Below are 24,781 nucleotides of genomic sequence, written 5' to 3'. Positions count from 1 at the left end.
CAGAATTTCTTTGTTTCCATTTTTGGGACAGCTTTGGGGGTTATGGGTAGTTTTTATTTATTTTGCCACTAGTAAAAATGCCATAGCTAACAATGCTTTTCTAGTTAAAAAGACAAACAAACAGATACCCAAGATTTTTATAAATATTTAATAAATTGTATTAATTTATTAATTTCTGGAAAGGTGGCAATTTTATGATGTTAAACATTTCTACCCAAGAACTCTCTATATATTTTTCCATTCACAGCCACAATGAAAGAAATATGGAAAGTACAAATTGTAACACATGAAACTGAGGGGGAGAGAGTGACAGCTCATCTGTGTAGGATTTGACACACATGAAATGGAAGAGGGGAAACACTCAAGAAGCTGGGCATCTGGGACACAGCAATTCTTCCAGGGCACAGAGCCATTCAATGAACAGTAAATAAGCAGCTTAGTGGGGCTGGTACACAGGATGAGTACAGCGATGGAACAGGAGAAAAGGCTAGCAAGGTGGGCTGGAGCTCATGCACAGCAACAATGCCAGGACAGAAGAGTTTATCCCCCCTCTCTGCAGGGCAATGGCAGTGACAGCCAAGACAAGAGGAGAGGTCCACTGTCAGGCCACTCAGTCACGTGGGTGACAGGCAGACCAAAAAGGGCCAGGGCATTGGAGAGTCATAACAGTCCATGAGAGAGAACGAGCCCTGAGCCCCAGGGAAAGACGTAAGAACAGAAAAGGAAAGCGAGATATAACACACAGCAGGGTGTCAGCAACAGGAATTCAAATACTCCTTAGATTATGGAGGAAAAGAGATATTTCTGGTCTTGAATCTGAGTGCACAGTGGGATGGAGATGCCATTAAAACAAACAAAGCAGAAGACCAGGTTTGGGTGAAAGATGATCACTTTCTTTTCAGGTATGTTAAGCTTACCATGTAAGCAGGATATCCAAATAGACATATCCTGATCTAGAGCCCAAAACGGGAGAGCGCCTTGTCTTGCTAAGGACAGTCATAAACACTACAATTCCTCTGGAGAACCCCAACAGAGGAGCTCACCTCCACAGAATGTTGGGCTTATTCACATTCTACAGGCTTCCCACCTCTTAGAAAAGTTAACTACTACTAGACTTCCTGCTCAGAAAAGTGCTCTTCTTCAACATCTCATAGCACAACCCTGACTGGGACCGCCTTTGCCTAAACGCTTCATCACCGAGCAGGGAAGACATTGTTCAGAAGTTTTGTAATGAAGCCACAGGAAAAAGTTCAGCTAACTCTTCGAGCTAAGTAAATTTGGCCCTATTTCAAAATAATACGTATGCAGTCAAAAATATTACCAGGCACGACTCCAGGTTTGTTTTAAACACAGCCTGAACTTTTAAATAAAATTTAAAATTTCACTACCAAACTATACTTTAAAGTTACTTTTTCTTATAAAGGTGCAAAGCAATTGTCAATACAGGTTTGATGTCAGAATATGCAGATGTGGTGCTTTCCCATACTAAACTCTTGGTGACTCCAGGGTCAAAAGTAATGACCCAAGTTGAAAGGACAAAACTGACAACTACAGAAAACTCCAGAAGGCTTTTACACAGCAGCCACTCAATACTTGAGCATTGTGAGAGGAAAACCAATGTAATCAACATGAAATTATATCTTGCAAAAAATTAAAAAGCACAAACCTCATAATGCTCATATTCATCCACGTCGAATGTCTCAAAGTCAAAAAATCCATGCTGTAATGCCTAAAAGCAGAATCTGAATTAGTTCTGCCACACTAAATTGCTGAAGTCTTCTAGCCATTCCTGGAATTCCCGCTCACAAAATGATCCCCACTAGCCCAACAGAGAAAGCTTGAAACCTTTGATTTGTGATGCATATCCAGAAATCATCATCTAAACATTAGTAATTTTGTGTGAGACTCTTATAAGTGGAATTAAACACTTAAAAAACATGAAACTATGTCAAAAAAGATATGCCTCAAGTTCTAATTTACATTTGTTTTGCATGTGAAATGAATTATATATGTAAAATGAAAGATACTAGCAAATTTATAGTTAAAACATTTTGGGAATCAGGCAATTAATTCATACATAATGATGACAGAATATATAATAATGATTAATTTCTCAGATACGAGAAAAATCAATTGTACAGATAGGAGAAAAATCAATTATTCTTAGGTTTTTTATTTCCCTTTTATCATAATGAGATGCTTAGCAAAAAAGGGCATTTTTACTTAATAGGCCCTTATTTGCTCCTAAAACTCTACTTGGAAAGAATTTGTTTTATGGTGATAGTTTCTAATGGAGTAAAAGTATACTTGACTAAAAACATGTTGAACAATCTATCAGATCCTCTAAAATATCATCTGTATTTGGGTAAAATAAACTCCAATATTTGATAAAAGAAGAAATTTACAGAAGACCTCATTCATGAACAAAGTCAGAAAGACAGGATATCATAAAGTTCGGTATCAAGTTCCAAGTTACTCTCACAACAGGTACGGATAATATTCCAGTGTAGACTCTTCAGGGATCTCTTAAGTGTTAGAAAAGAAACAGCCTGTACCAAATGTCAGGATAGGCAAAATAATAATAATAATCACAGTAACAATAAATAAATTACTTTTTTCCCTGAATCATATTTTTTAAATGCTATAATTGTGGATTATACATTGGGTAAAGTCTTCAAAAGGGTTCTTAACTGTTGTTAACTGGAAGTGTGTTGCAGGGGGTGGGCCAGAGTATCTTGATAGTTTTTAAGTGAGAAGAAAAATATTTGAAAACTATTTAAAGCTTTTATTAAATTCACTTTTAAATAAAATATCAAAGTCAAAAACCAACACAGATAAAGCAGGTAGCATATTTTTTTTGATGGCATGTTTATCATACCAGTTTTCTCAACTCAAAATATAGCAAAATTGGTTTTACATTACATCAGAGAAAAGAAATTGGAAAGAGAACACTATTGAATTATATTTATAGTCCCTAGTGACCCTTGCCAATGGGTTATGTAATATGTACATTTCTGACTGATAAATCATGGCCATATGTTCCAGATGGAATGCTATACTTTGAATTTCATTAGAATCCACAGTACAGCACATGTGACTTCTGAGATTGTAAATCAATGTTTCTAAAACATGTTCTAAAAGTTTCCAGAAACCTTTTAGATTAACTTCTCCATTACATATGTAAATAACTAAATACTATGACTCTAAACTCTACAGCACATCAAATCACCTGGAGGGATTGTTGAAACACAGACTGCAGAGATTCACTCCCAGAGTTATGATTCAGTCAGTCTCGGGTGAAGACTGAGAATTTGTATCTCTAACAAATCCCCACACTTTGAACACCATTAATTCATGGCACACCCTGGCATAATACCAGAAAGGACTCTGGATTGATGGGAACGTGAGTTAGAATTAGCCCTCCGAATAACTCCCGATGGTCCTGAGAATGACTTAATCTCTCTGGGGCAGTTTCCTCATCTGTAAAAATGAGATTAGTACCTGGCCTCCTTACTACTTCACAGGTGTTTAATAATATCAAATTAGAAAACCAAAGCTGGCAATGTTCTCCTCCACACTAACCGAGAAGAGCAGTGGCTTAGGTCACTCCTTTTTGCTCCCCCACCAAGACCTAGCTTGATAATGAAGCTGACTGAGTGACAAAGTAATGTCACAGGGACAGCAGCAGATACAACTGATAAATCCGTCCCAAACACAAATAGTTTAAATGAGAAATGGAGACCCCATTCACTTCTATAAGGAGTTACAGAGTTACCCACCCCTTGGCCAGAACTCCCCTTAACTTACCCTACAGTCTATATTTTACAAATCAGTCACTGTTCAAAAGAGTGGAAAGCCTTCTGCTTACTGCCTCCCCACTCTTCTCTCCAAAAGCAAACAGGTATATGGGCATTATTCATTTTTTGTATTTTTAAACTACTGTGCCAACTACAGCAAGGAGAATTGTTGTTACCTTTCTGATTCCCTGCAAACAGTCAAGGATGGTAAGACTGTATGTGCAAATTCCAAAGGAAGCATCCCTATAAACACAAAAAAGTTAACATTAAAAACATGCATTTAGAATATTCAAATGCTGAAACAGCAGAATCAGCTGAAGATATCGTTTGGCTTCACAGCTGTCAAAACAGTAAACTTGTTAACACATCAGCTCCTACTAGTGAACTACTACAGCCTAACCAAAGCACTTTTGAAATTCCTTTAATCCAATAGGCAAAATTAGTAAGAAAGAAGATTTAAGAGTCTGAGCTCTGGAATCAGACTGCCTTGTCTTAAAGTCCAACTCTGCCTCATATTAAGTAGGACATTGAGCAAATTATTTTACCTCTGAGTTTTAGTTTCCTCATCTGTGAAATGAAGTTACTGACAGTGGCTATGAATCACAGGACTGTTGTCAGATTACACTGAAAGCATGTAGTCCTTCACATAGTGCCTCACACATAAGAAGCACGTAATAGAAGCCACTGTGGAAAGCAGTATGGAGGTTCCTCAAAAAACTAAAAACAGAATATCATGTGAGCCAATAACTCTACTTCTAAGAATTTACTCGAAGAAAACAAAATCTCTCATTCAAGAAGATATATGCACCCCTATGTTTATTGCCGTATTTTTTACAATAGCCAAGATATGGAAGCAACCAAAGTGTCCATTAACAGATGAATGGATAAAGATGATGTGGTACATATACACAATGGAATATTATTCAGCCATAAGAAAGAAAGAAAGAAAGAGATCCTACCATTTGCCACAACATGGAGGGACGTAAGGGGTATTATACTAAATGCACTAAGCCAGAAGGAGAAGACAAATACCATGATTTCACTTATATGTGGAATCTAAAAACAAAACAAAATGGGCAAAACAGCAATAGACTCAGAGACACTGAGAAGTGACTGGTGGTTACTGTCGGAGAGAGGCTGGGGTGGGTGGGTGAAATAGGTGAAGGGGATAAAGAGGCACAAAATGTCAATCATAATTTAAGTTGGCCATGGGGATGGAAGTGCAGCATGGACAATATAGTCAATGGTCTGTAACATCCTTCTATGTTGACAGTAACTGCACTAGCTGGGGTGAGGATTTAATAATGGGTATAACTGATAGATCATTGTGTTGTATACTTGAAACCAATATATATTGTATATCAATTACACTTCAACAAAAAAACATTAAAGTAGTTGGATGAGGCTCAAAAAACAAGAAGTACTTAGTAAATAATATGACTATTATCATTAACACTGACCTAGAATGTTTAAGTAAAACATTTATCATCACAAAGATATTCTGAGAGAAGAGCATCCACCTGTCAAGAAAATGTTAAATTCAAGCACAAAAATGTTAAGAGGACAACGTATGCAGGTTAACAGAAACTAGCAGCTATTTCATAGATTAAATACCACCCCTCCAATTCACACACACCCCAAAAATTAAGGACAACACAGTTATTCCCCCAAACAATCTCCTCTCAGGATCCATGAGAGCTTCTAATGTACCACAAACTGTTCTAGCAAAAGGAGTGGGAACCTACTGTACTGAAAATTGAGTACTTCATACTTTATTTAAGTTTTTAGAGCAACTTAGCAGGCCTGCTTTAGGCAACATAAAACTGAAGTATCAAGTTCAGGTCAGCTAAGCAAGAACTGGCACTGGAGCTTTAACACTAGCCATGTTCCAAGGTGTCCAAGGCAAGAAACTTGACCTCAAGGCTTCCATCCCCACCAGCCCCCACCACTGACCCAGAGGAACAGAGCCGTAAGCACCTGCCAGTAACAAAGCTGATGAACCTCACCCAGTCAGTCCAGGGTGGCAGGGTGGAGGGTGTCAGAAGATGTTGGGGGAGGGGGGAGAAAATGACCACTAAGGTCTTTAACATATAATTAACATAAAACCAAGTTTTCCATCACAACCATCCAAGGTAACATGAACCTGTGGCTGCTAAGCCGTGAATTAAAATAGAACTTCAACATCACTAAGTTTCAGCATCCTGATAACCTAATATAAAAATAGGAAGTTAGCAAAGCAGCTTAACAGAAATGTTTCTTAGGTTGTGAAACTTCAAAGTTAACCTATGTAAATAGGAAGGGTGATATGAGATATTTAAGTCTGATTTCTAGAGGTCTTTTTTAATGCCATCTGAACTATGAGTCAGTGAAAAACAAAATAGCTTCTTTGTCAAATATCTTATAAAGACATAAACCACATATTAAGAAGCAATTTTTAATGGACTAAGCCAAAGAAAGAAGTAGCTGAGGATTTAAGATACAGTACTAGCTTATATAAATAACCACACCCTCCTTTGTAGGCACTTGTCTGTCTGGGACAGAGGTTCAGAATAGTTTGTGTGCTTGGACCCCTCAAAAATCTAATGAAGTCTGTGAACCTCTTTTCCCAAAATAATGTTTCTAAATGCATGAAGTATATAGGAAAAGCAGATTAGTTCAATTAAAGTTATCAAAATATTTTAGAAATGTGTAACACCATAATATGTAATTTTTTATTAATTTATTATGTAAGAAGACCTAGAAGCAGGTCAGATAACAACTATAATTTTGAAGGAGGAATGTACATAAATAATATCTTGATATATGCAACAAATGTAATGGTATATAAAATGTGATTTCTATTGTAACAGTCATTTATTGCTAATATTACTGTACTTCCAACATTTATAATTGAACATAATCTTATGAAATATAAGGTCATTGAAAAAGACATGATTTTTTATTGCCCAAATTCACTGACTCTCTGAATTATCTCCACAGAACCTAGATTAAAACTACTTCTTTAATAAAGAAAAAGAAAAACTCCTTTGTATTTAGAAAGAATAAAAAAATTATAAGAATTGGAGGTACTCCTTACTCCCTCAAGTATATCTTCACGTGCCTCGACTTCACTAAATAAATTCAAAATATGAGTTACCAAAAAAGACCCAGTCTTTCTGATTGTCTGCAAACTATGGTGAGATTAACATGATCCTATCACATTCACAATTTTTACCAATTACTGAAAAGAGACCTTTGGTGATTTGGTGATGAAATCTGCAGACTTGAGAATGGAGGGGAGGCTGAATGAGCCATCTGACAGAATTAGGATACAAAACAATCAGACTGGAAAGATGGGCAGAAGTTTACAACTTGAAATATAATAAGGGATGCAATAAAATTAAGTCATATTCTCAGAACTGGGGAAAGGAGATGACACACCTACAACGCTGGGTAATTTAGATGCATTAGCAAATTTAATCCTGATAGCCATATGAAGCCAATATGTTCCCAAAACCTGACCCCATACTGGGCAAGAGAGAAATGGCTTATTAGAGGCACCTGGATCATATATAGTCAAAAGATAATAACCTTAAAAGTGAAGGAACACAAAAACATGTTAGATATTCAATGGGGGGAAAAGAGAGAGGCAGAGAGAGAAAGAGAGGGAGAGAGACAGAGAGAGAGAGAAGGTTAAAGTGACAGAGTTAACCCTATGCATCTACCAAAATCCCACTAAAAAGAGAATTTCAAAAGGCTTTTTTTTTATGGAATCCAGCAAGGTCAGGAAGAATAAGACAGCAGAAAACAGCAATAAAATTATGAAAGCTGAAAATCAGAGAGATGAGTGATTATAAATTAGAAGCCCAGAAAACTGGATATTGAGTTAACAGTGGAAAAATCAGAGAATCCACCTGATTAATATCAGATGATTCTCACAAGGCCCAAGAATTGGCAGCACTGGGTTCTTCCAGAGGTGAGAATGAAGGAAATGACTAAAATAAGACTGAAAGCCCATTTAAGAAGCTGAGAGATTTTACTCTACAAAATATTATCTCTCATTTTATAAACCATCTTCTAAAGATTTTCCTCAATCATCCAATGTAGTTAGATGCATCTAAAGATAAAATGGTTTGCCCTGGAAGGTAACAAGATGTTTGCCCCACAAAATGTTCACGTTCGAATTAGAAGATTGCTTGGGAGTATTTTTTACTCACATGGGTAAATAAAATGAAGATCAAAGTTCAGAAAACACCAGGCTCTAGTAACATGAAATGTCTCTTCTTCCTCTGCAATTATATAATTATTTAACACAATTGATGATCTCTTTCCTCTCTATTATCTCTCTCCTGGATCCTCCCCAACAGAATTTAACGATTTTCAGGCCTCTACCATTTTTGAAAGAAAAAAAAAAAAAATCCAGAACTTTCTTGACTCTGCATCCCCCTTCAACCACCGCCCTCTCTTTGGTCTCTTCTTTAAAACAAGACTTCTCTAGAGGATTTCTCACCTCCCTGCTTCCATTTTCTCTCCTCATATCTTAAGCTCTGCTGCTCTGTTTCCACCCTCATCCACACCATGAACTTTTCTCACTCAAGTCACCAAGGATCATATTGCTAAGCCCCGGGGACTTTTTTTTTATTGAGATAAAATTCACCATTTTAACCTATTTAAAGTGTACAATTCAGTGATTTTTAGTGTATTCACAATTCTCATCATCACTAATTCCATATACACCACAATAATATAATATAAACATTTTTATCTCCCAAAAAAGAAACTGCACCATTTGCAGTAACTCTCCACTCTCCCTCCTGCCTACCCTCCATCCCTGGCAATCACTAATCTATTTTCTACTTCTCTCGATTTGCTTATTCTAAGCCCAGGGAACATTTTGCAAGCATCATTTAATTTCATATGCCAGCGACAAGTAACTCCCTTCTTTATAATCTCTTCACATGCTTCCTGGACTTTCCTTCTACTTCTTTAAACACTATTCCTTCCCAATCTGCTTTGCAAAGTCATTCTGCAACTTCCCAATCTTTAAAAGTTAGAGTTCTTCGAGGTTCAATTCCAGGCTCAAATTCTTCAACCCTCCTAGACCAGGGGCTCCCAACCTTGAGGATGCATCACCTGGATGGTTCTGATTCAACTCAATCAGGCCTGGGGCAAGGCCTGAGAATCTGAGCTTCTAGCTAGTTTCCAGGTGGTTTGCATGCTACTGGCAGGAGGCACCACATTTTGAGAACTACTGCCCTCCACCATCTCCTTTATCTCAATTACCATCAATCTGCTCAATGATCCCCAAATATCTCTCTCTAGCACAAACTCCTTAAAACTCCAAAACCACATAGCCAACCACACACATGACATTTCCATTTGGGTTTCTTAAGGCATCTCAAATTTACTGTGTAAGAAGAATCTCTAATATCTGCCCCACACCCCAAAACAACACCACAACAATAATTGGGTCCTCCAGCACTCCCTATCTCATAAAAAAATAGCTTCCATTGTCACTCAAGCCAGGACACAGAAGTTCTTGCATCTCTCTCACTCCCCTATCCTATCCATCCCTATCCCCCATTGTTTTCCCCTCTCAAATGTCTCCTGGCTGCATTTACTTCTTTCCAATTCCACTGCCCCCTCTCACACAGACTACTGCAACCATCTTCCCACATCCACACCTAGCCTTTCTAAACAGTTTTCTTCACTGCAGCTGAGTAATATTTTTACAAAGAAAACCTCCTCCCATCACTCTTCAGCTGTAACCCTCCACTGACTTCCCATTGCTCTCATGGAAAGTTCAAATCCTCAGTGTGGATACAAGGCCTCATGGCACCTGGCCCTGCCTGCCTCAGCAGTCTCCTCCCACTTCATGCTGCCCTCCTGCTGAGCCCTTCCCCGTGCTCCTCAGATGGGGCACTCTGCTCTCACCACACAACCTCTGCTCCTGCTGGCCATGCACTCTCCTGCTAATCTTTGCCTAGGCTACCCCACTCATTCTTCAGGTTTCCGCTCAAAGATCACTTGTCTCAGGAGCAAAACTCTCAAGCCACCCTGGCTCAATCAGGTGGCCAGTTTTTTTTACTGGACTGAAAAAAGTTTGACATTATATGGTGGCATGCTTATTTGATTCTCTGCCTCTACATAATAATTCCAAAGGAGGCAGGATCTATACATATTTTATTTGCCATTGCCTCCCAAGTACCTAACAAAGTGCCTGGCATGAAATGGACAATCAAAAAATGTTTGTAAAAAAACATTTAAGTTAAGTAAAGGAACTTGGGAGCTCATCCCAAGAAAATTTTCTATAATATTCCAAAGCCATTTTTTTAGCCCAAGAAGCCTAATACCTCACTAGCAAGAAAAGCTTTCTTTGCATTAACCCAGAATTCCATCATCCATTTAAGATCGTGTTTTGCTATTCTCTTTGCCAGAGTATTTAGCTGAAAAGAGCTCAAAGCAGTGATGCTCAAAGTAGTTTCCTCTTCCTTTGTCAACTAGTAAAAAAAATAAAAAACAGTTTTATTTCAATCCAGTCTTTACAGAGGTTATACAGAGCTTTTAGGATTTAAATCACTACACCAATATATTGCAAAGTTTTAAAATCCCACAAGTTGTATTGCAGTTACAGCTCCCAGCTGTTAATTTAAATCCTGGTTTACTTTTTCACTCATTCATCCATGCATTCATTCATTCGTATTTACTGAGCCAACTATTCACTGAGTTGAGTAAGAGGACATGTTGTACTTTTCCACCTCTTTCAGAAAGGACCACTGAAATCCCACAGATTTCAACTGAGGGGAAAAGTCCACACACCCCAGGCTGACTGGGAAAACCTCAGCTCTTACCTTTTTCAGTCATGATAGCTTTCCCATATATTGCATTACTCATCTTAAACACAAGGTATACACAAGGCTGCTCTTTATGGAGGAGATAAGGCTATACTCCAAACACCCAGGGTTTCTAATTATCCATCTCCACTGAAGAATAAATCATGCGTCTCTAACCCCCAATACAGAAAGAAGACTAAGGTTACAGCCAACGGGTGTCTAGAGAAATTCAAACATAAATTTAGGTCAACCCCATTCTTGACCCATTTAAACTCCATCCAATTCTGACAATTCTCTTTCTAAATGTAACTTCTAACATAACAGTCAACAGAACCATAAAAGCTATTAAGAAGTGATTATAAAAGTCCACATAACTATGACCTTGGGAGAGGCCGGCAGTCAATAATACATGTTGAATGAAAAACTAAATAAGTGGTATTTGAATAGATGGAACAATTGGGATTTTTTTTTATTTGTATGTTCTTGCATTTATTTCACAGAGAAGCAATAGAAAATAAATTTAAATAAATTAGAATCCCCATCCACAATTATATACAAAGAAAAAGGGCTTAATTTGTTATTGTCCTGGAGCTTTCTCCTACAGGTTCTTAAGAGTCAATTATTGAATATTCTGGAATTTTGAGAGCCCAAATCAGTATTGTTAGGGGTACTTACAGCACAGAAATCAGCTTTACTTATCAAGCCAGTTTACCAACACACCAGTGCTTGTAACCTAAGAATCTAAGAAATCACTCAGAAAGAAGCAACCTGGTAAATATCAATAATGAGGACAGGAAACGAGAGATGAAAGAACATATTTACATAAAGCAGTAAGAAATAATTTCTGGTAATGATGTGTTTGAAATGAAGAAAGAATGAAGAACAGAGGCACAGTGTTGACAATGTGGAGACTACAATAAAGAATAAAAAAGAATAGGCGGTAAATGGACTAAGAAACACTGAGGATGTCTTGATTTCATGGTTCTGTGTAAACGCTCTGGATAACAAGCAGGTTAGAGATATGCAGATATCTGCAGAGCAATGGGTTTTAAAGGATCGTGAGCTTTTTAAGAACTGGGAATGTGTCCTTCATATCTATGTGCCCAGAGTCTAGTAAAGTGTTTGGCACATTTATATGTTGGAAATGTTGAATGAATGAATAAATGATCACTACCAGATCATTCAGCTTATGCCTAAACAACTGATGTGGCTGGGAACTACTGAACTTTCAAAGCAAAAATTATATAAAACAATCTTTAATCATAAACTGTATACAGTAACGAAACATAATCTAGACTACTGCTGCCTAATAGAGATACAACACCAGCCACAAGAGAGTCACATATGTATTTTCATAGCCATATTAAAATAAATAAAAAAAATAAGTGAAACTAATTTTAGTGATACATTTTAATCCAATATATCTGAAATATAATCATTTTAGCATGCAATTAACATGACTATAAGATATTTTACTTTTTTATGTTACTTCTTCAATTCAAAATTCAATATATCTTAAACTTATAATCTATCTCAGTTTGGATCAAATTTCCAGTGTTCGATAACTAGTAGCTACTGCACTGGACAGTTCAGTCCTCTGCTACACTGAATGGACACCTGGGAAGTAGACAATGACCCCAAATATTTCACACAATTGGCCAAAGTACACCTGGCTCCCAGTCTCTGAACCAATCCCTGACATATAGGTACCAGCTCCAGGGAAAGGAGCTGGTTGCTTATATCATCTAGGCCTGTAAGGTGAAAATGTATTTGATGAGCAGTGAAAACAAAGTTATCTCCCACTCATGAAAGAGCAAAATCAAATGGCTTCCTGTGGCAGGGCCAAAAGCTGAGCACCACCAGTACCAAACAAAAAAGACAGAACACAGCATCTCCTGCTTTTCAGATTTAACATAAGGCTATACACTCATCACTTGTTCATGTAAAAATTCATTTCTAAATCATGGCATAAAGGGTCACATGAAGTCAGCAGAATAGCATCTGTCTAGAACTAACAACAGGCACCAGAAAGACAGACCAAGAGCTGTGTTCTTGGCCTTTTCTCAATATCTGAGTGTCACCCATTTAATGACACAAGTTTTGCTTTAAAGATAAAAATAGTAGTAAATTGTCTTTAACTCAGATACTGAGAATAAGAGCTTCATATATAATGCATTCAACAAAATAACTATGTTCATTAATGTAAATGATTGCAATCTTATTCCAAACCTCCTTTATCAACTAAAGCTGGCTACTGGAAATGTAGTATGCAGTCCAAAATGTTTGTCTCTGAACCTTCTACTGGTCACACTGATCTGGGACCATAAAATTAGGAATAACCAAAAAAGTAGACTGAGCCAATTTTTACAACTCAAAACAGTGAATAGCCATGTTCCAAAAAAAAGAATAGATGTAACTCATTTCCTTAGGTTTATTTAATGGTTCACAAAGACTGTGACATGCTTCTATTACAAGACCCTGTATAGTGGTACTTATTTGCCACTTTAACAAGAAGAATCTGATAGAGTCTGCTTTCCATGGTGGGCCAAGTTACTCAGTATGCTCCAGCTATTGAGAATGGATTCAATAGTTTGGACTGGATATGCTTTTTCCAGCTATTTTCAACACTCAGGAAACTGGCACATTCTCACTATTCAAAACTAATGCAGATTCTTTCCCATCCTACCAAACATCAGAAGCAAAGATTTATTAAAGATCCTTGGAGGCAGAAATGACCCCAAAGATCAACACCAAGAAGCAGAGAGGTAGCCATCGTAAAGAAAAGTTGAGAATGAAAGGAAAGTCATAAAGAGCATAAAATAAATTTTGTTTCTACATTTTGATACTTAAGAGAAAAACATGGTAAGGAAAACTTTTTCTATGAGACACAAAGTTGGTTGCTAAATAAACCTTGATAAAAATCACAATATCATATTTAAGCTAACAAATATCTGGTTCAACACTTTACGTAAAGAGATATATTTTATAATTATATCTAATATCTACCAGCACGATTACTTTGCTTTAGAAGGCAGCCTTATGCCAAGTTCTAAGAGGTTGACCCCTTTGAGCCTTTGTGAAGGGACTGCAAGTTCTGGCATGCCCAGATGAATCTGGAGTAATTGCTTCAGAGATTTCCCATTGCCACTCAGCCACATTAAGACATAGCTCAGCAACAGGGATATCACTAGGGGTCATCCCCTACACACAACAAACCCCTCCCTTAATGCAAACAGTACGAATTCATTTAATAACAAATGTCACTCAAGGATCGCCAGTGGGAGGTTTGTGGGTGCTCTGTTCAAGGAAGCTTTTTCTGGCCTCCCATCTGCTCTAAGAGAAAACTTGCAAATTCCTGTTCATACGAGATCAAATACCACTATTTGATAAGCCATCTTTTTCCAAGACTCTCAGGAAACAGCACAAGAACAGTTCCAAAAATGGCAGCATATTATTCAAATCCCAAGAGGTTTTGTCCCACACAGGTGTGGATCGGGAAATGTGTCCCAGGGTGTTTCAGAATACTATTTCTGCTGAATGTTAACAAAAACTGGGAGGAGAGGGAAGGAACTCAGATAAAGTATTTTGGAAAATCCTGAGTGAAGCAAAGTTAAACAAACTACTTTATTACTCAGAACCAGTCAAAATCTTTAAAATGGGAAGGTGCTTTTAAATATCCAAAATGGAGAGTTCTAAACTTATTCGAACATCTAATTTTTTTTTCATTTTTTAAATTTTTTTGGCCATGGTAGATCATACAGAGCAGTAGTTCTCATCCTTGGCAGCATATTGGAATCCTGCAGGAAGTTTTTAAAAATCCCAATACCCACAATTTAACACCAAAAGAAACCCCAAACAATCCAATTTAAAAATAGACATTTTTCCAGGAAAGACATATAGATGGCCAACAGACACATAAAAAGATGCTCCACACCACTAATTACCAGAGAAATGCAAATCAAAACCACAGTGAGACATCAACTCACACCAGTTAGGACGGTCACTATCCAAAAGACAAGAAATAACAAGTGTTGGCAAGGATGTGGAGAAAAGGGAACGCTCCCTCGCGTACTGTTCTGAGACTGTAAACTGGCGTGGTGGCCACTAAGGAAAACAGTAGGGAAGTTCCCTTAAAAAAACTAAAAGAGAAATACCATACAATCCAGTAATTCCACTTCTGGGTACGTACCCAAAGAAAACAAAAACACTAATTAGAAAAGATATGTGCATTACCATGTTCACTGCAATGTTATTTACAATAGCCAAGATTTGGAAACAACCTAAGCATCCACCAACAGATGAATGGATAAAGAAAACATGGTATGTAAACACAATGAAATATTAGCCATAAAAATGAAATCTTGCCATTTGTGACAACATGGGTGAACTCAGAGGGTATTATGCTAAGTGAAATGAGTTAAACAGAGAAAGACAAATACCATATGACTCCACTTACATGTGTTATCTAAAAACCAAAACAAATGAATAAACAAGTAAAATCAATAAAAACAGAAACAAACTCATAAATACAGAGAACTGGTAGGTGCCAGAGGGAATGAGGTGGGGGGAGCAAAATAAGTTAAAGGGATTAAGAGGTACAAGCTTCCAGTTATAAAATAAATAAGGCAGGGGATAAGAAGTAAAAGGTAGGGAATATAGTCAATAACATTGTAATAACTTTGTATGGTATCAGATGGTAACAACACTTACAGGGGTGAGGCATTTCATAATGTATATAAGTGTTGAATAACTATGCTGTACACCTGAAAGTAATGTAATATTGTATGTCAACTATTCTTATAGTAAAAATTAAAATTAAAATAATCCCAATACCCAGACTTAACCTTGAACCAATTATATCAAAATTTCTAGGAGCAAACCCAGGCATCAGTATTTTTTAAAGCTTCCCAGACTTTTTAAAACCAAATATGAAAACCAACATAACTCTGGGAAATAGTGACCTATAACTTCTAGCCTCTTCTCCAAGCTAAAATAAAACAACCACAAAAATTGCATTCCTGTACCTATCCAAGATGAAAACCCCCAGCAAAAACAAACAAACAATTAACAACAGAGATAGAACATCCAACATTCAACCAACTTTATTCTATTGGGTCTCAGCACAGGACCCTACCCCAGCCTCACTTCTGCACAATGTCACTATTTTTCATGTCACACTTTCTGTACTTGTCTTCAAAACTGGGACCCTGCATGTTATTGTCTGTATAGTTTTAGCCCCTATCTAATTTTGTATGTCACAGATTTATGAAATATCATCTCAAAAGGCTTATCAAGTGTCATGCATGGATCAATAAATGAAAAAGTGTAAAATTTAAAATCACAAAGGAGATCTAAAAGAAGAACTATGCCATATATATTGGTTACCTTTTCAGTGTTTTGTAAAACAGTTTCATAAAAACTGTTTTATGAATACTCAAGAATGTAGATTTAAAAACACTGCCACTGATAGTCAAGAAAACAATCTGGGAGATCCACTAAGATTCAATGGTCTCACAGGACCTTAACAAGCTACAATTAATGGCTGTAGAATGATTGGTCAATGGTATAGACTATAAATTTGTTAGTACACTGAAAGGTAGAGAATCTAAAAAGATTCATAACAGGCTTGCCAATGCAAACTCCGCTGACTTACCCCAGAGAGAAAGGCCCCCTTGATCCCTCAAAGGCCAACTGCCAAGCTAACACTAAAGATAGATGGACTCAAAGAATTAAAGTAGGTGAAAATACCCTTTTCTTCTAGTTTTCACCTGAAGTTACTCTTGATAAACACACTGGCTATTCCTTAGTACAAGTGAAAAATACAGGTTTAGCACAACTATTTTATAATTTACTTGAAGGTCCTGATACTGAATTATGAACAGTAACATCACAACAAACCTTCCTTGAGTGTCAAACGGAGCCAGAAAGTTGGCTATCTCTGAAGTCTACTGCACTCAATGTATCAAGATTGGGTGGTAAATGGGGATGGGAGTGGGGAATTGGGTAAAGGTAGCTAAAAGGTACAAACTCCAGTTATAAGATAAATAATGTACAACATGATGACTAATGTAGTTAGCTCACACTGCCAGAAAGTATATGTGAAATTTGCTAAGAGAGTAGATCCTAAACTATCTCATCATAAGGGGAAAAAAACTTGTAACTATAGGAAGATGGTAACTGTTTCACAGTGTATGTGTGTCAAGTCATTATTCTGTCCTATTTAAACTTACACGGTTTTGTATGCCAATTACACCTCAATAAAACTGGAAGGAAAAAAAAAAGTAGAGCTAACCAAATCTTTTTCTTTGTTAATTTGCCTCATCTTTAGAGAAATTTTAACTCAGTTAATAGAAAACCGTCATTTAAAAAAAGTTAAGATAAATCCAAATAGAAAAACTCCATCAGATAGTCCTTTCAGTTATAATAATGTACTATACTGCAGAGTATTATATAGTATCCTACCTAACTTAATTATAACTTAATTATAAGACAACCTATACCATACAAACGGAAAAGTACAGCACCTAAAATCAGCACCTGGTTTTCATCCAGTTTTCATCCTAACATGAAAAGCATTCATGGAGCCTACCCTAACGTCTCCAATACCCAGTTCCCAGGTTAAACTTCCTGCCTCAATTTCCCATAACACCTCTCAGACTCGAACTCCAATAAAGCACTGTAATTGTTTTCATACCTACCTATTTACAAATTATACACTGAGATCCCTGCAGCAGGTACCTGGTTTTATAGAAGAAACTGCTCAGATGTTTCTTAAGTGAATAAATCTTGAAGAATAGCATCAGCATTTAAATTCACAACAGCCTTAAAACTCATTTATTAGAAAGACCCCAAAAATATAGCACAAATTAGAACACAGGCATTTCGGTAAAGAGGGCATAGAAAGATACCAACCATACTTTGACAAGCTTTCAAAATGGTCTTCATTTTTTAAAAAATTTAAACAATAAAACAATTACACTTAAATGCAAGTTCCTTTAAGGCTTCCTGTTTTTTATATAAAAGGGGTAACGTGACAGCAGATTTTTTTTAAATCTAGTTAATGAAGATAAAAGTGTAATTTAACAACAAATCGTGTAAAACATCTACTGGGCAGAAGAACCCAAATTCCAAATGAAGGACAAGGCAGTGATGGCTGACCAGAACTAGTCAGAAGAGGAATCCTGATACTATTTGCATTAGCCTTAGTTGGCCTGGGCTGTTGACTAAAATCAGCTCACATCTTATCAAGTTTCTTTAGTCAGATTCCAAAAAACTAGTAGTATTCTTTCAACTAATTCTTCACTAAATTATACAAGCACTACACAGTGGTATTTCCTGCTTGAAATATACAGTTTATGAAGAACTGGATTTAGAAATGCAGTTTAATATAAACACAACTCTCAGAAAAATACAACCTAGAGTTATACTCAAAGTCAAACATTAGGAATAGGTGCTTGATCCAAGGAACAAATTTTGCATTTGTTTTGGCATTGTATTTGCATTGAGCATTCTTTGTCATATAACAAGTACCTTTATGCAAACAGATGACTAAAATCTCTTTGTCTAGCAAGAGTACTATAATTTTCTCCATAGTATTTTCTGTGTCTTTCTTCTAAGATAATTTTGGGACCGTGTGAATCAAAAAGCTACAATTAAAATGATAGGAAACGACCTAAATATCTACCTGTCAGAGACTTGTTAAATGCATTCTTGTACATTATACAGAATTAAGAATAAGAGAGCTGTCTATGATATCCAAGATGAATTAAGCAAAAGGAATCAAGTTTTGTGCACTTATATGTACATAAAGAAACTCTAGAAGGATATGGAATAAACAAATACCAGAAGTTATTCCAGAAAGGGCTAGAGAGATGAAGATCAAGGGTGGGAGAGAGTTTTCACTGTAAACCTTCTTATATATTTTTCAAATTTTGAACCATGTTAGTGTATTTTTATTTTCAAATACTGAAATGAAAACAAATCGGAAAAACAGGCTACAACTGTAATTATGATTTAATTCTATGTTAAGTAGCAATAATTTTACTATCTTTTCGTCCATTCTGAAGTTCTTATTCAAAAAGTTACTGAAAAATTCTAGTTCTCAGGAAACTAATTACATAGAACATACAAGCTAAAGATATAATTATGCTTAAAGGAAAAATTTATGATTTTCTCCTCCTCCTTTAATATCTTCATCTAAATTGACAATCAAGGATAGCAAGGGTCATCTAGCTAGTGAAATAGAAATACGTCTTCCTTGAATTCTAATTGGATAATAAAAATTATATACATTTTCTACTTAAACTTTTTAATAGCTACATTGTCCATTGGGCCTACTGACTGGCACTATAATTTTATAAATGTTATACTTTTTCAGCTGATACTTACAAAATATTATTTTCCAACACTGTAATAAAAGACAGCCTTCCTCAAGATACAAGCTAGATTTGTGTGCTAAAAGGTGATTTGGGGTCCTCACTGCATGTACTCCTGGGAAGGAACTCTAAAGCGTCCTTTCTATTCTACATCCCCCTGTCCATGAGTTTGAGTCAGAGCCACTCAGTGCTCTGAAAGAATAAATGGAGAAATCAATGATGTAGACTACTAAAATCTAACAAATCTTGACATGGTTATTAGCTCATAAATCAGATACTCTTTATGCTTAAACTGTCGAGATATAGAAGGGATTCAAGGAAAAAATTAATTCCTAAAAGGAGAAAGTTATTTTATTGTTACTAGACAGGGGAAAAGAACTCTGCAAACGTGAAGTAATAAAAACTACTATTTCATTTTATTCCCTATAACACAGGGTCACAGTTTTAAGACAATTAAAAAAACACAACAACCCAATTCTAAAGCAGCAGTTGGCTAGCCAAGGGCTATACCCGCATCTTACAAGAGTTATACCTGAATGGAAGATAGGGGGGGTTTGACCCAGAGAGGAGTGCTCTGTAGGCTTCTTCTGGTGTCTTCTTTAAATAGATTACCTAAGACAGATAAATAGCAACATTTAGAACACCACCAAGAAATGACACAAACCTAATTTAATTACTCACCAAATCTGCATTTCACTTCCTCCACTCTGAGTGACAACTGTCATGGTGACACACTGACCTTCAGACAGCAACTGAGCTGCCAAAATTTTCTGTTCAGCTTGAAGCTGATCAGTAGCCTTTGGCTTAAGGATGAGTAAGAGCTTAAATACAGAGGGCAGATCCTTCAGAGGCCATTGGGGCTGTTTACAGAGCACACTGAACAGACACAGTGGCAGAGTTTTCTCTTTTGGGAGCAGAACAATAGTTCTTCCATTATTGTACTGTCTGCTCACCAAAGACCAAGATAGGCCTCTCTCTCCTTCATAGAAGATCTGCCATGAGGTAGTCCAGTGTCTGGTAAATTTTGAAAAACACCTCAGGGTGAGCATAATACCCATGGGAGGCCTACTGAGTTCTCTGTCTGCTCTGACGAGAGCCAGTATTGGTCTCTAAACACTGAATAGAATCACAATGGAATGGGTGACAATGCACACAGGTAAGAGTGTTGGAAAACACTGGCTTGGCTCTTGATATCAAGGGTACTTAGATCCCTCTGGTTCAACATAACAACCTAATCTTAAACAAAGAAATAAACAAAAAGGAGTTCTTAAAACCAGCAAACAACTTCAATTTAATCGACTTATTGAGTGTACAAGTGCCAGGCACTGTATCAAGTACTGAGACCTCTCTTCACAGAATTTGCATTATTGTGGGGCAAAGACAATCATTAACAAAATGAGATAAGTGCTGATAAGAAAATAACACAGGGGCCCTGGAAAGAGAAAGGAAAGGTAAGGCAGCCAGGGAGATGGATCCCTGGGAGACAGGCAGGGAAGATGTGCAGAGGGGGCAGAGGGAAGAGCTAAGGGAAAGGCGGAAAGGCTTTCCAGGCAGTAGGAGTAACAAGGGCCAGGGTCCTTGCGAGGGGAAGAGCTTGGCGAGACAGACAGGGAGGACAGTGGTGTGGCCGGACCAGCGGAGGAGGGAAAGCCCAGCAGTGGCAGGATAGAGAAGAGCAATACTAACCATGGGGAGAGTTTGGTTTTTATTCTAAGTGCAATGTATTATCCTAATTCTGAGCTGTGGGAATTGATCCTTTTCCTTTATAGTTTGAATCAGATTTGATTCCCCAAATCCTCTCTACCTAGACTGAATGGCATTATTTCTTTTAATATGCCCCAACATTAAAACCCTATGCATTTCACCAAGAATGGCAGTCTCAGTTCTTAAAAAGTAGGGCCTTCCTCTCTACTTTGAGCTTTAAGATACTCCACTAGCAATATATTACATGTATTTAATTATTAATAACCTCAAGTCTAGAAAACACCTCAATTCTGAATTCTCTAATTGAAGAAAACTCTAATTAATACATAAAAGATAACTGACTTTGATAAGAAAGCTCCATACTCATTTGACAAATAAACATGAAGATCTGAAAAAGTGCACATGAACCGAAGCACACTGAGTATGAAACAAAAACCACACAGAAAAATGAAACCGCTGTAAAAGAATGATCTAGACATGAGGCACAGATTCTATAAATGGAGAATCACATCTCTAGTTGCAGCTCAAATAATTACAAAAATCCATTTAAACCAACCCTGGCTCTAAAGACCATGTTTAGTAACCAATATTAAAACAGGATTTTGTTGTACCCTAATGGGTAGATTATATAATATAAACAGAGTTGGTTACAATGCAGTGATTTCTCAAGCCTAAAGATACAGCAGTATTTGGAAGTTGACTACAGCTGTTAAAAGGGAAAAGTGCTGTAAAAGGCTCCTGTGTTTGGATTAGATAATTAAACCTTGTACCACCACCTTGGGAAAACAAAAACACATTTCCCTCCTCAGGAGCAATTACATTAATTCCCTTTAATTCTGAGGCAGTCATTCTACAGGAGAGAGGCAACAGCCCACATGAAATACTTCCTTAGGCTGGACTCCCCACAGGGTTTGGCTACTCACCTTACCTGCGTGACTTAGCACACATGACCCATGTTCTCACACTGTAAGATGAGATACTTTGTTTTTATTTTTATCCCAGTGCTAAATCATTAATAAAGTGCAAAGTGAAACCCAAGGCCATCTAAATTCCAGAAAGACTTCAGGCGCAGGTAAATGCAATGATCTTTTACAACCTGATGATGGGTACTTGGGAGAGTGATGAAACGTTCTAGCAAATGACTGCATTAATAAATGCATGCACGCTGGGGTCAAATACCAAATTCCATTTTGCCAAGGAAAAAATGTCATGGATTCTTATGCCAGATCTTTTTAGATATGTGTCCTACTAAAAGAGAAAGAGAGACGGAGAGAGACTAGGTCTGATTAAAGCTCAGAAGGAAAGCAATGCTTATTAAGCTTTGCTGTTAAGGAATCTAAAGCTCAGAAAGATAAGAAATTTTCCAAACTCGTATTGTTGCTCTGTGACACAGTTACAATTCCAACACAGATCTGACTCCAAAGTCCACAAATTCCATACATCACATCTCCTTGAAAATATAAACAGACACAACAGAAGCACAAATCTGGAAAAATGATTCCTACTCCTCCAAATTCCTAACTGCCATTACACTTGACTTTTAAAATTAGGTGACTTCAAACTGTTAACAGAAGTTGTGTCTGAGGAATAGGGCTAGAAGGGGCAGGATTAAAGCGAGGAAGGAGTACCTTCTATGTTATATTTTCTACTAACTCCACATTTCTTACATTTTGTAGAGGTGTGTATTAACTTGTTTTTTAACTACACAGTAAGTAGATTAATTAAATATTTAATGTATGCTCTCTCTAAAAATAAAATCTGTATTTAATATTCAAAGGATTGTTACCAGATATTCTAATAATTCTAAAAAATATTTTCTGAGTAAAATTAATTACAAAGCATTTTCTAGGTGTCTTATTTTCCTTTTTTGTTTCTAAGGGGGAAAAAAGTAATATGCTGTCTACTCTTCTCACTAGGTGTTAGCATATATAAACTGAAACAGAAAGAATCTTCCCAAACTTTTGACTTTGCACAGAGCTTATAGAACCACACTAATTTATCCCTGGAATAGTAGGTACATATATTACTTTTATAAAAGTGGCCTGCTCTTGCCAGGAAGTCTTAGAAATCTTTTCAATAAAATAGCGTTTGATATGTACCTTCTTATTTTTAACTTACTAGAAGTCAACCAATTAACATGACTGCTTTATTGCCCGTTACCAAAAACCCTAACAACTCTCTCAATTTCTTTAATCAAAGATTCTTAAAGAGCCAGCATTCTGACATATAAATAAGCAATATCTGTAAGGTTATAAGCAACATAATTAAAATTATAGTACTACAAGCTGTCATAATTTACATTGTTTACAATTGAGCTAATGTTTCCCAAACTTCAATTAATAATTCATTGACTTCCCAACTTCTGCCACCAAATGTAGCACTATATATGACCATTTCTATTTAAGTAGATACACTCTTTTAAATCTATTTATTCAAAAATGTTTTCTATCACTGCTATAAGTGGAAAACCAGTATCATTAGCCATATAAAGTCTACACCTAAATGCATATTCAAGTACATAACTTAAAAATTTTAAGTGTTTGTGTATGCCACACATGAAAAGCAATGTTTAACAAATGTCAAGTCTGGGTTAATTTCATAGAACAGCAGACCAACCTGGGAAGTTAAATAAAATCCTCTTAGAATTAATCTGAAAATACTTCTAAATCATTTCTTTCCACTAAATCTATGGTCATTAAATCTTTAAAGCCTGTCAAAAAATAATATACATGAATTTCAGAAGCTTTCTGGAATTTACAATTGCATTTCTCTACTCTATTTGAACTGTCTAATACATTGGGGGTGAGTCTCAAAACAACAAATGGCTTAATATAGAAGTCTAAACAAGACTCTGAGTCACAAATTTGCTAAAGGTCTCTCCCTGGGGACGTTTGCCTATGTTTTTAGCATTGTTTTTAGTTGCTATTATTTCCCCAAAAAAGCCTTAGTGCAAAGTGCAACACACACACACATACCTAATAACACACACATCCCATGTCAATCATATTTATATTTTGTGATCTGCAAAGTGGAAGTACTCTTGAGGATTTCATTTGGCCATCTGAGAGATTATTCTCCAATTCCGGCATTAGATTTCCTGTTGTTTGTTTACTACATTACATGTTTATAAAAAAATAAACAAGGGAGGCGGAGCCAAGATGGCGGCGTGAGTAGAGCAGTGGAAATCTCCTCCCAAAAACACATAGAGCTATAAAAATATAACAAACAAAACTCTTCCTAAAATAGAGACCAGAGGACACAGGACAACATCCAGACCACATCCACACCTGCAAGAACCCAGTGCCTTGCGAAAGGGGAATTTACCCTAAGAACGCAGCAATCAAGTTTGAGAAAGACAGATGCACCCCTATGTTTATCGCAGCACTATTTACAATAGCCAAGAATTGGAAGCAACCTAAATGTCCATCGGTAGATGAATGGATAAAGAAGATGTGGTACATATACACAATGAAATACTACTCAGCCATAAGAAGTGGAAAAATCCAACCATTTGTAGAAACATGGATGGAGCTGGAGAGTATTATGCTCAGTGAAATAAGCCAAGCGGAGAAAGAGAAATACCAAATGATTTCACTCATCTGAGGAGTATAAGAACAAAGGAAAAACTGAAGGAACAAAACAGCAGTGAAATTACAGAACCCAAAAATGGACTAACAGGTACCAAAGGGAAAGGAACTGGGGAGGATGGGTGGGCAGGGAGGGATAAGTGGGGGGAAGAAGAAGGGGGGTATTAAGATTAGCATGCATGGAGGGGGAGGGAGAAAGGGGAGGGTGGGCTGCACGACACAGAGAGGACAAGTAGGGATTCTACAACATTTTGCTAAGCTGATGGACAGTAACCGTAATGTGGTTGTTAGGGGGGACCTGATATAGGGGAGAGCATAGTAAACATAGTACTCTTCATGTAAGTGTAGATTAAAGATTAAAAAAAAAAAAAAAGAAAGAAAGAAAGAAAGAAAGAAAAGGGGGATTACTCCTTGATAGGATAAAACTATTGGTAAATCAAAGATAAACACATGCTTTAAATATCCTTAATGTTGATCACTTAAAGGGTGTCAGATGATCAGCTATG

General features: G+C 36.8%; 1 protein-coding gene across 6 annotated transcripts in view; it reads right to left on the bottom strand.

Moving 5' to 3' along the window:
- The window catches only part of CDC14A (cell division cycle 14A), a 190,772-nt gene that overhangs the window by 87,120 nt on the left and 78,871 nt on the right, over positions 1–24,781 (bottom strand). For 5 of the 6 annotated variants that reach the window (XM_073234363.1, XM_073234362.1, XM_037018699.2 and 2 more), the window contains 3 exons: positions 19,517–19,596; positions 3,974–4,040; positions 1,667–1,729 (listed from right to left, as the gene is read on the bottom strand). In XM_073234363.1, coding sequence (XP_073090464.1) covers positions 1,667–1,729; positions 3,974–4,040; positions 19,517–19,596 — 210 coding nt within the window. The remainder of the gene's footprint in view (positions 1–1,666; positions 1,730–3,973; positions 4,041–19,516; positions 19,597–24,781) is intronic. The other variant, XM_037018707.2, reaches the window with a different exon arrangement.

This window comes from Manis javanica, chromosome 4 (genome assembly GCF_040802235.1).
Source record: "Manis javanica isolate MJ-LG chromosome 4, MJ_LKY, whole genome shotgun sequence".
Classification (NCBI taxonomy): domain Eukaryota; kingdom Metazoa; phylum Chordata; class Mammalia; order Pholidota; family Manidae; genus Manis; species Manis javanica.
Note: the sequence above shows the minus strand (reverse complement) of the source record. Positions and strands in the feature narration are given on the sequence as shown.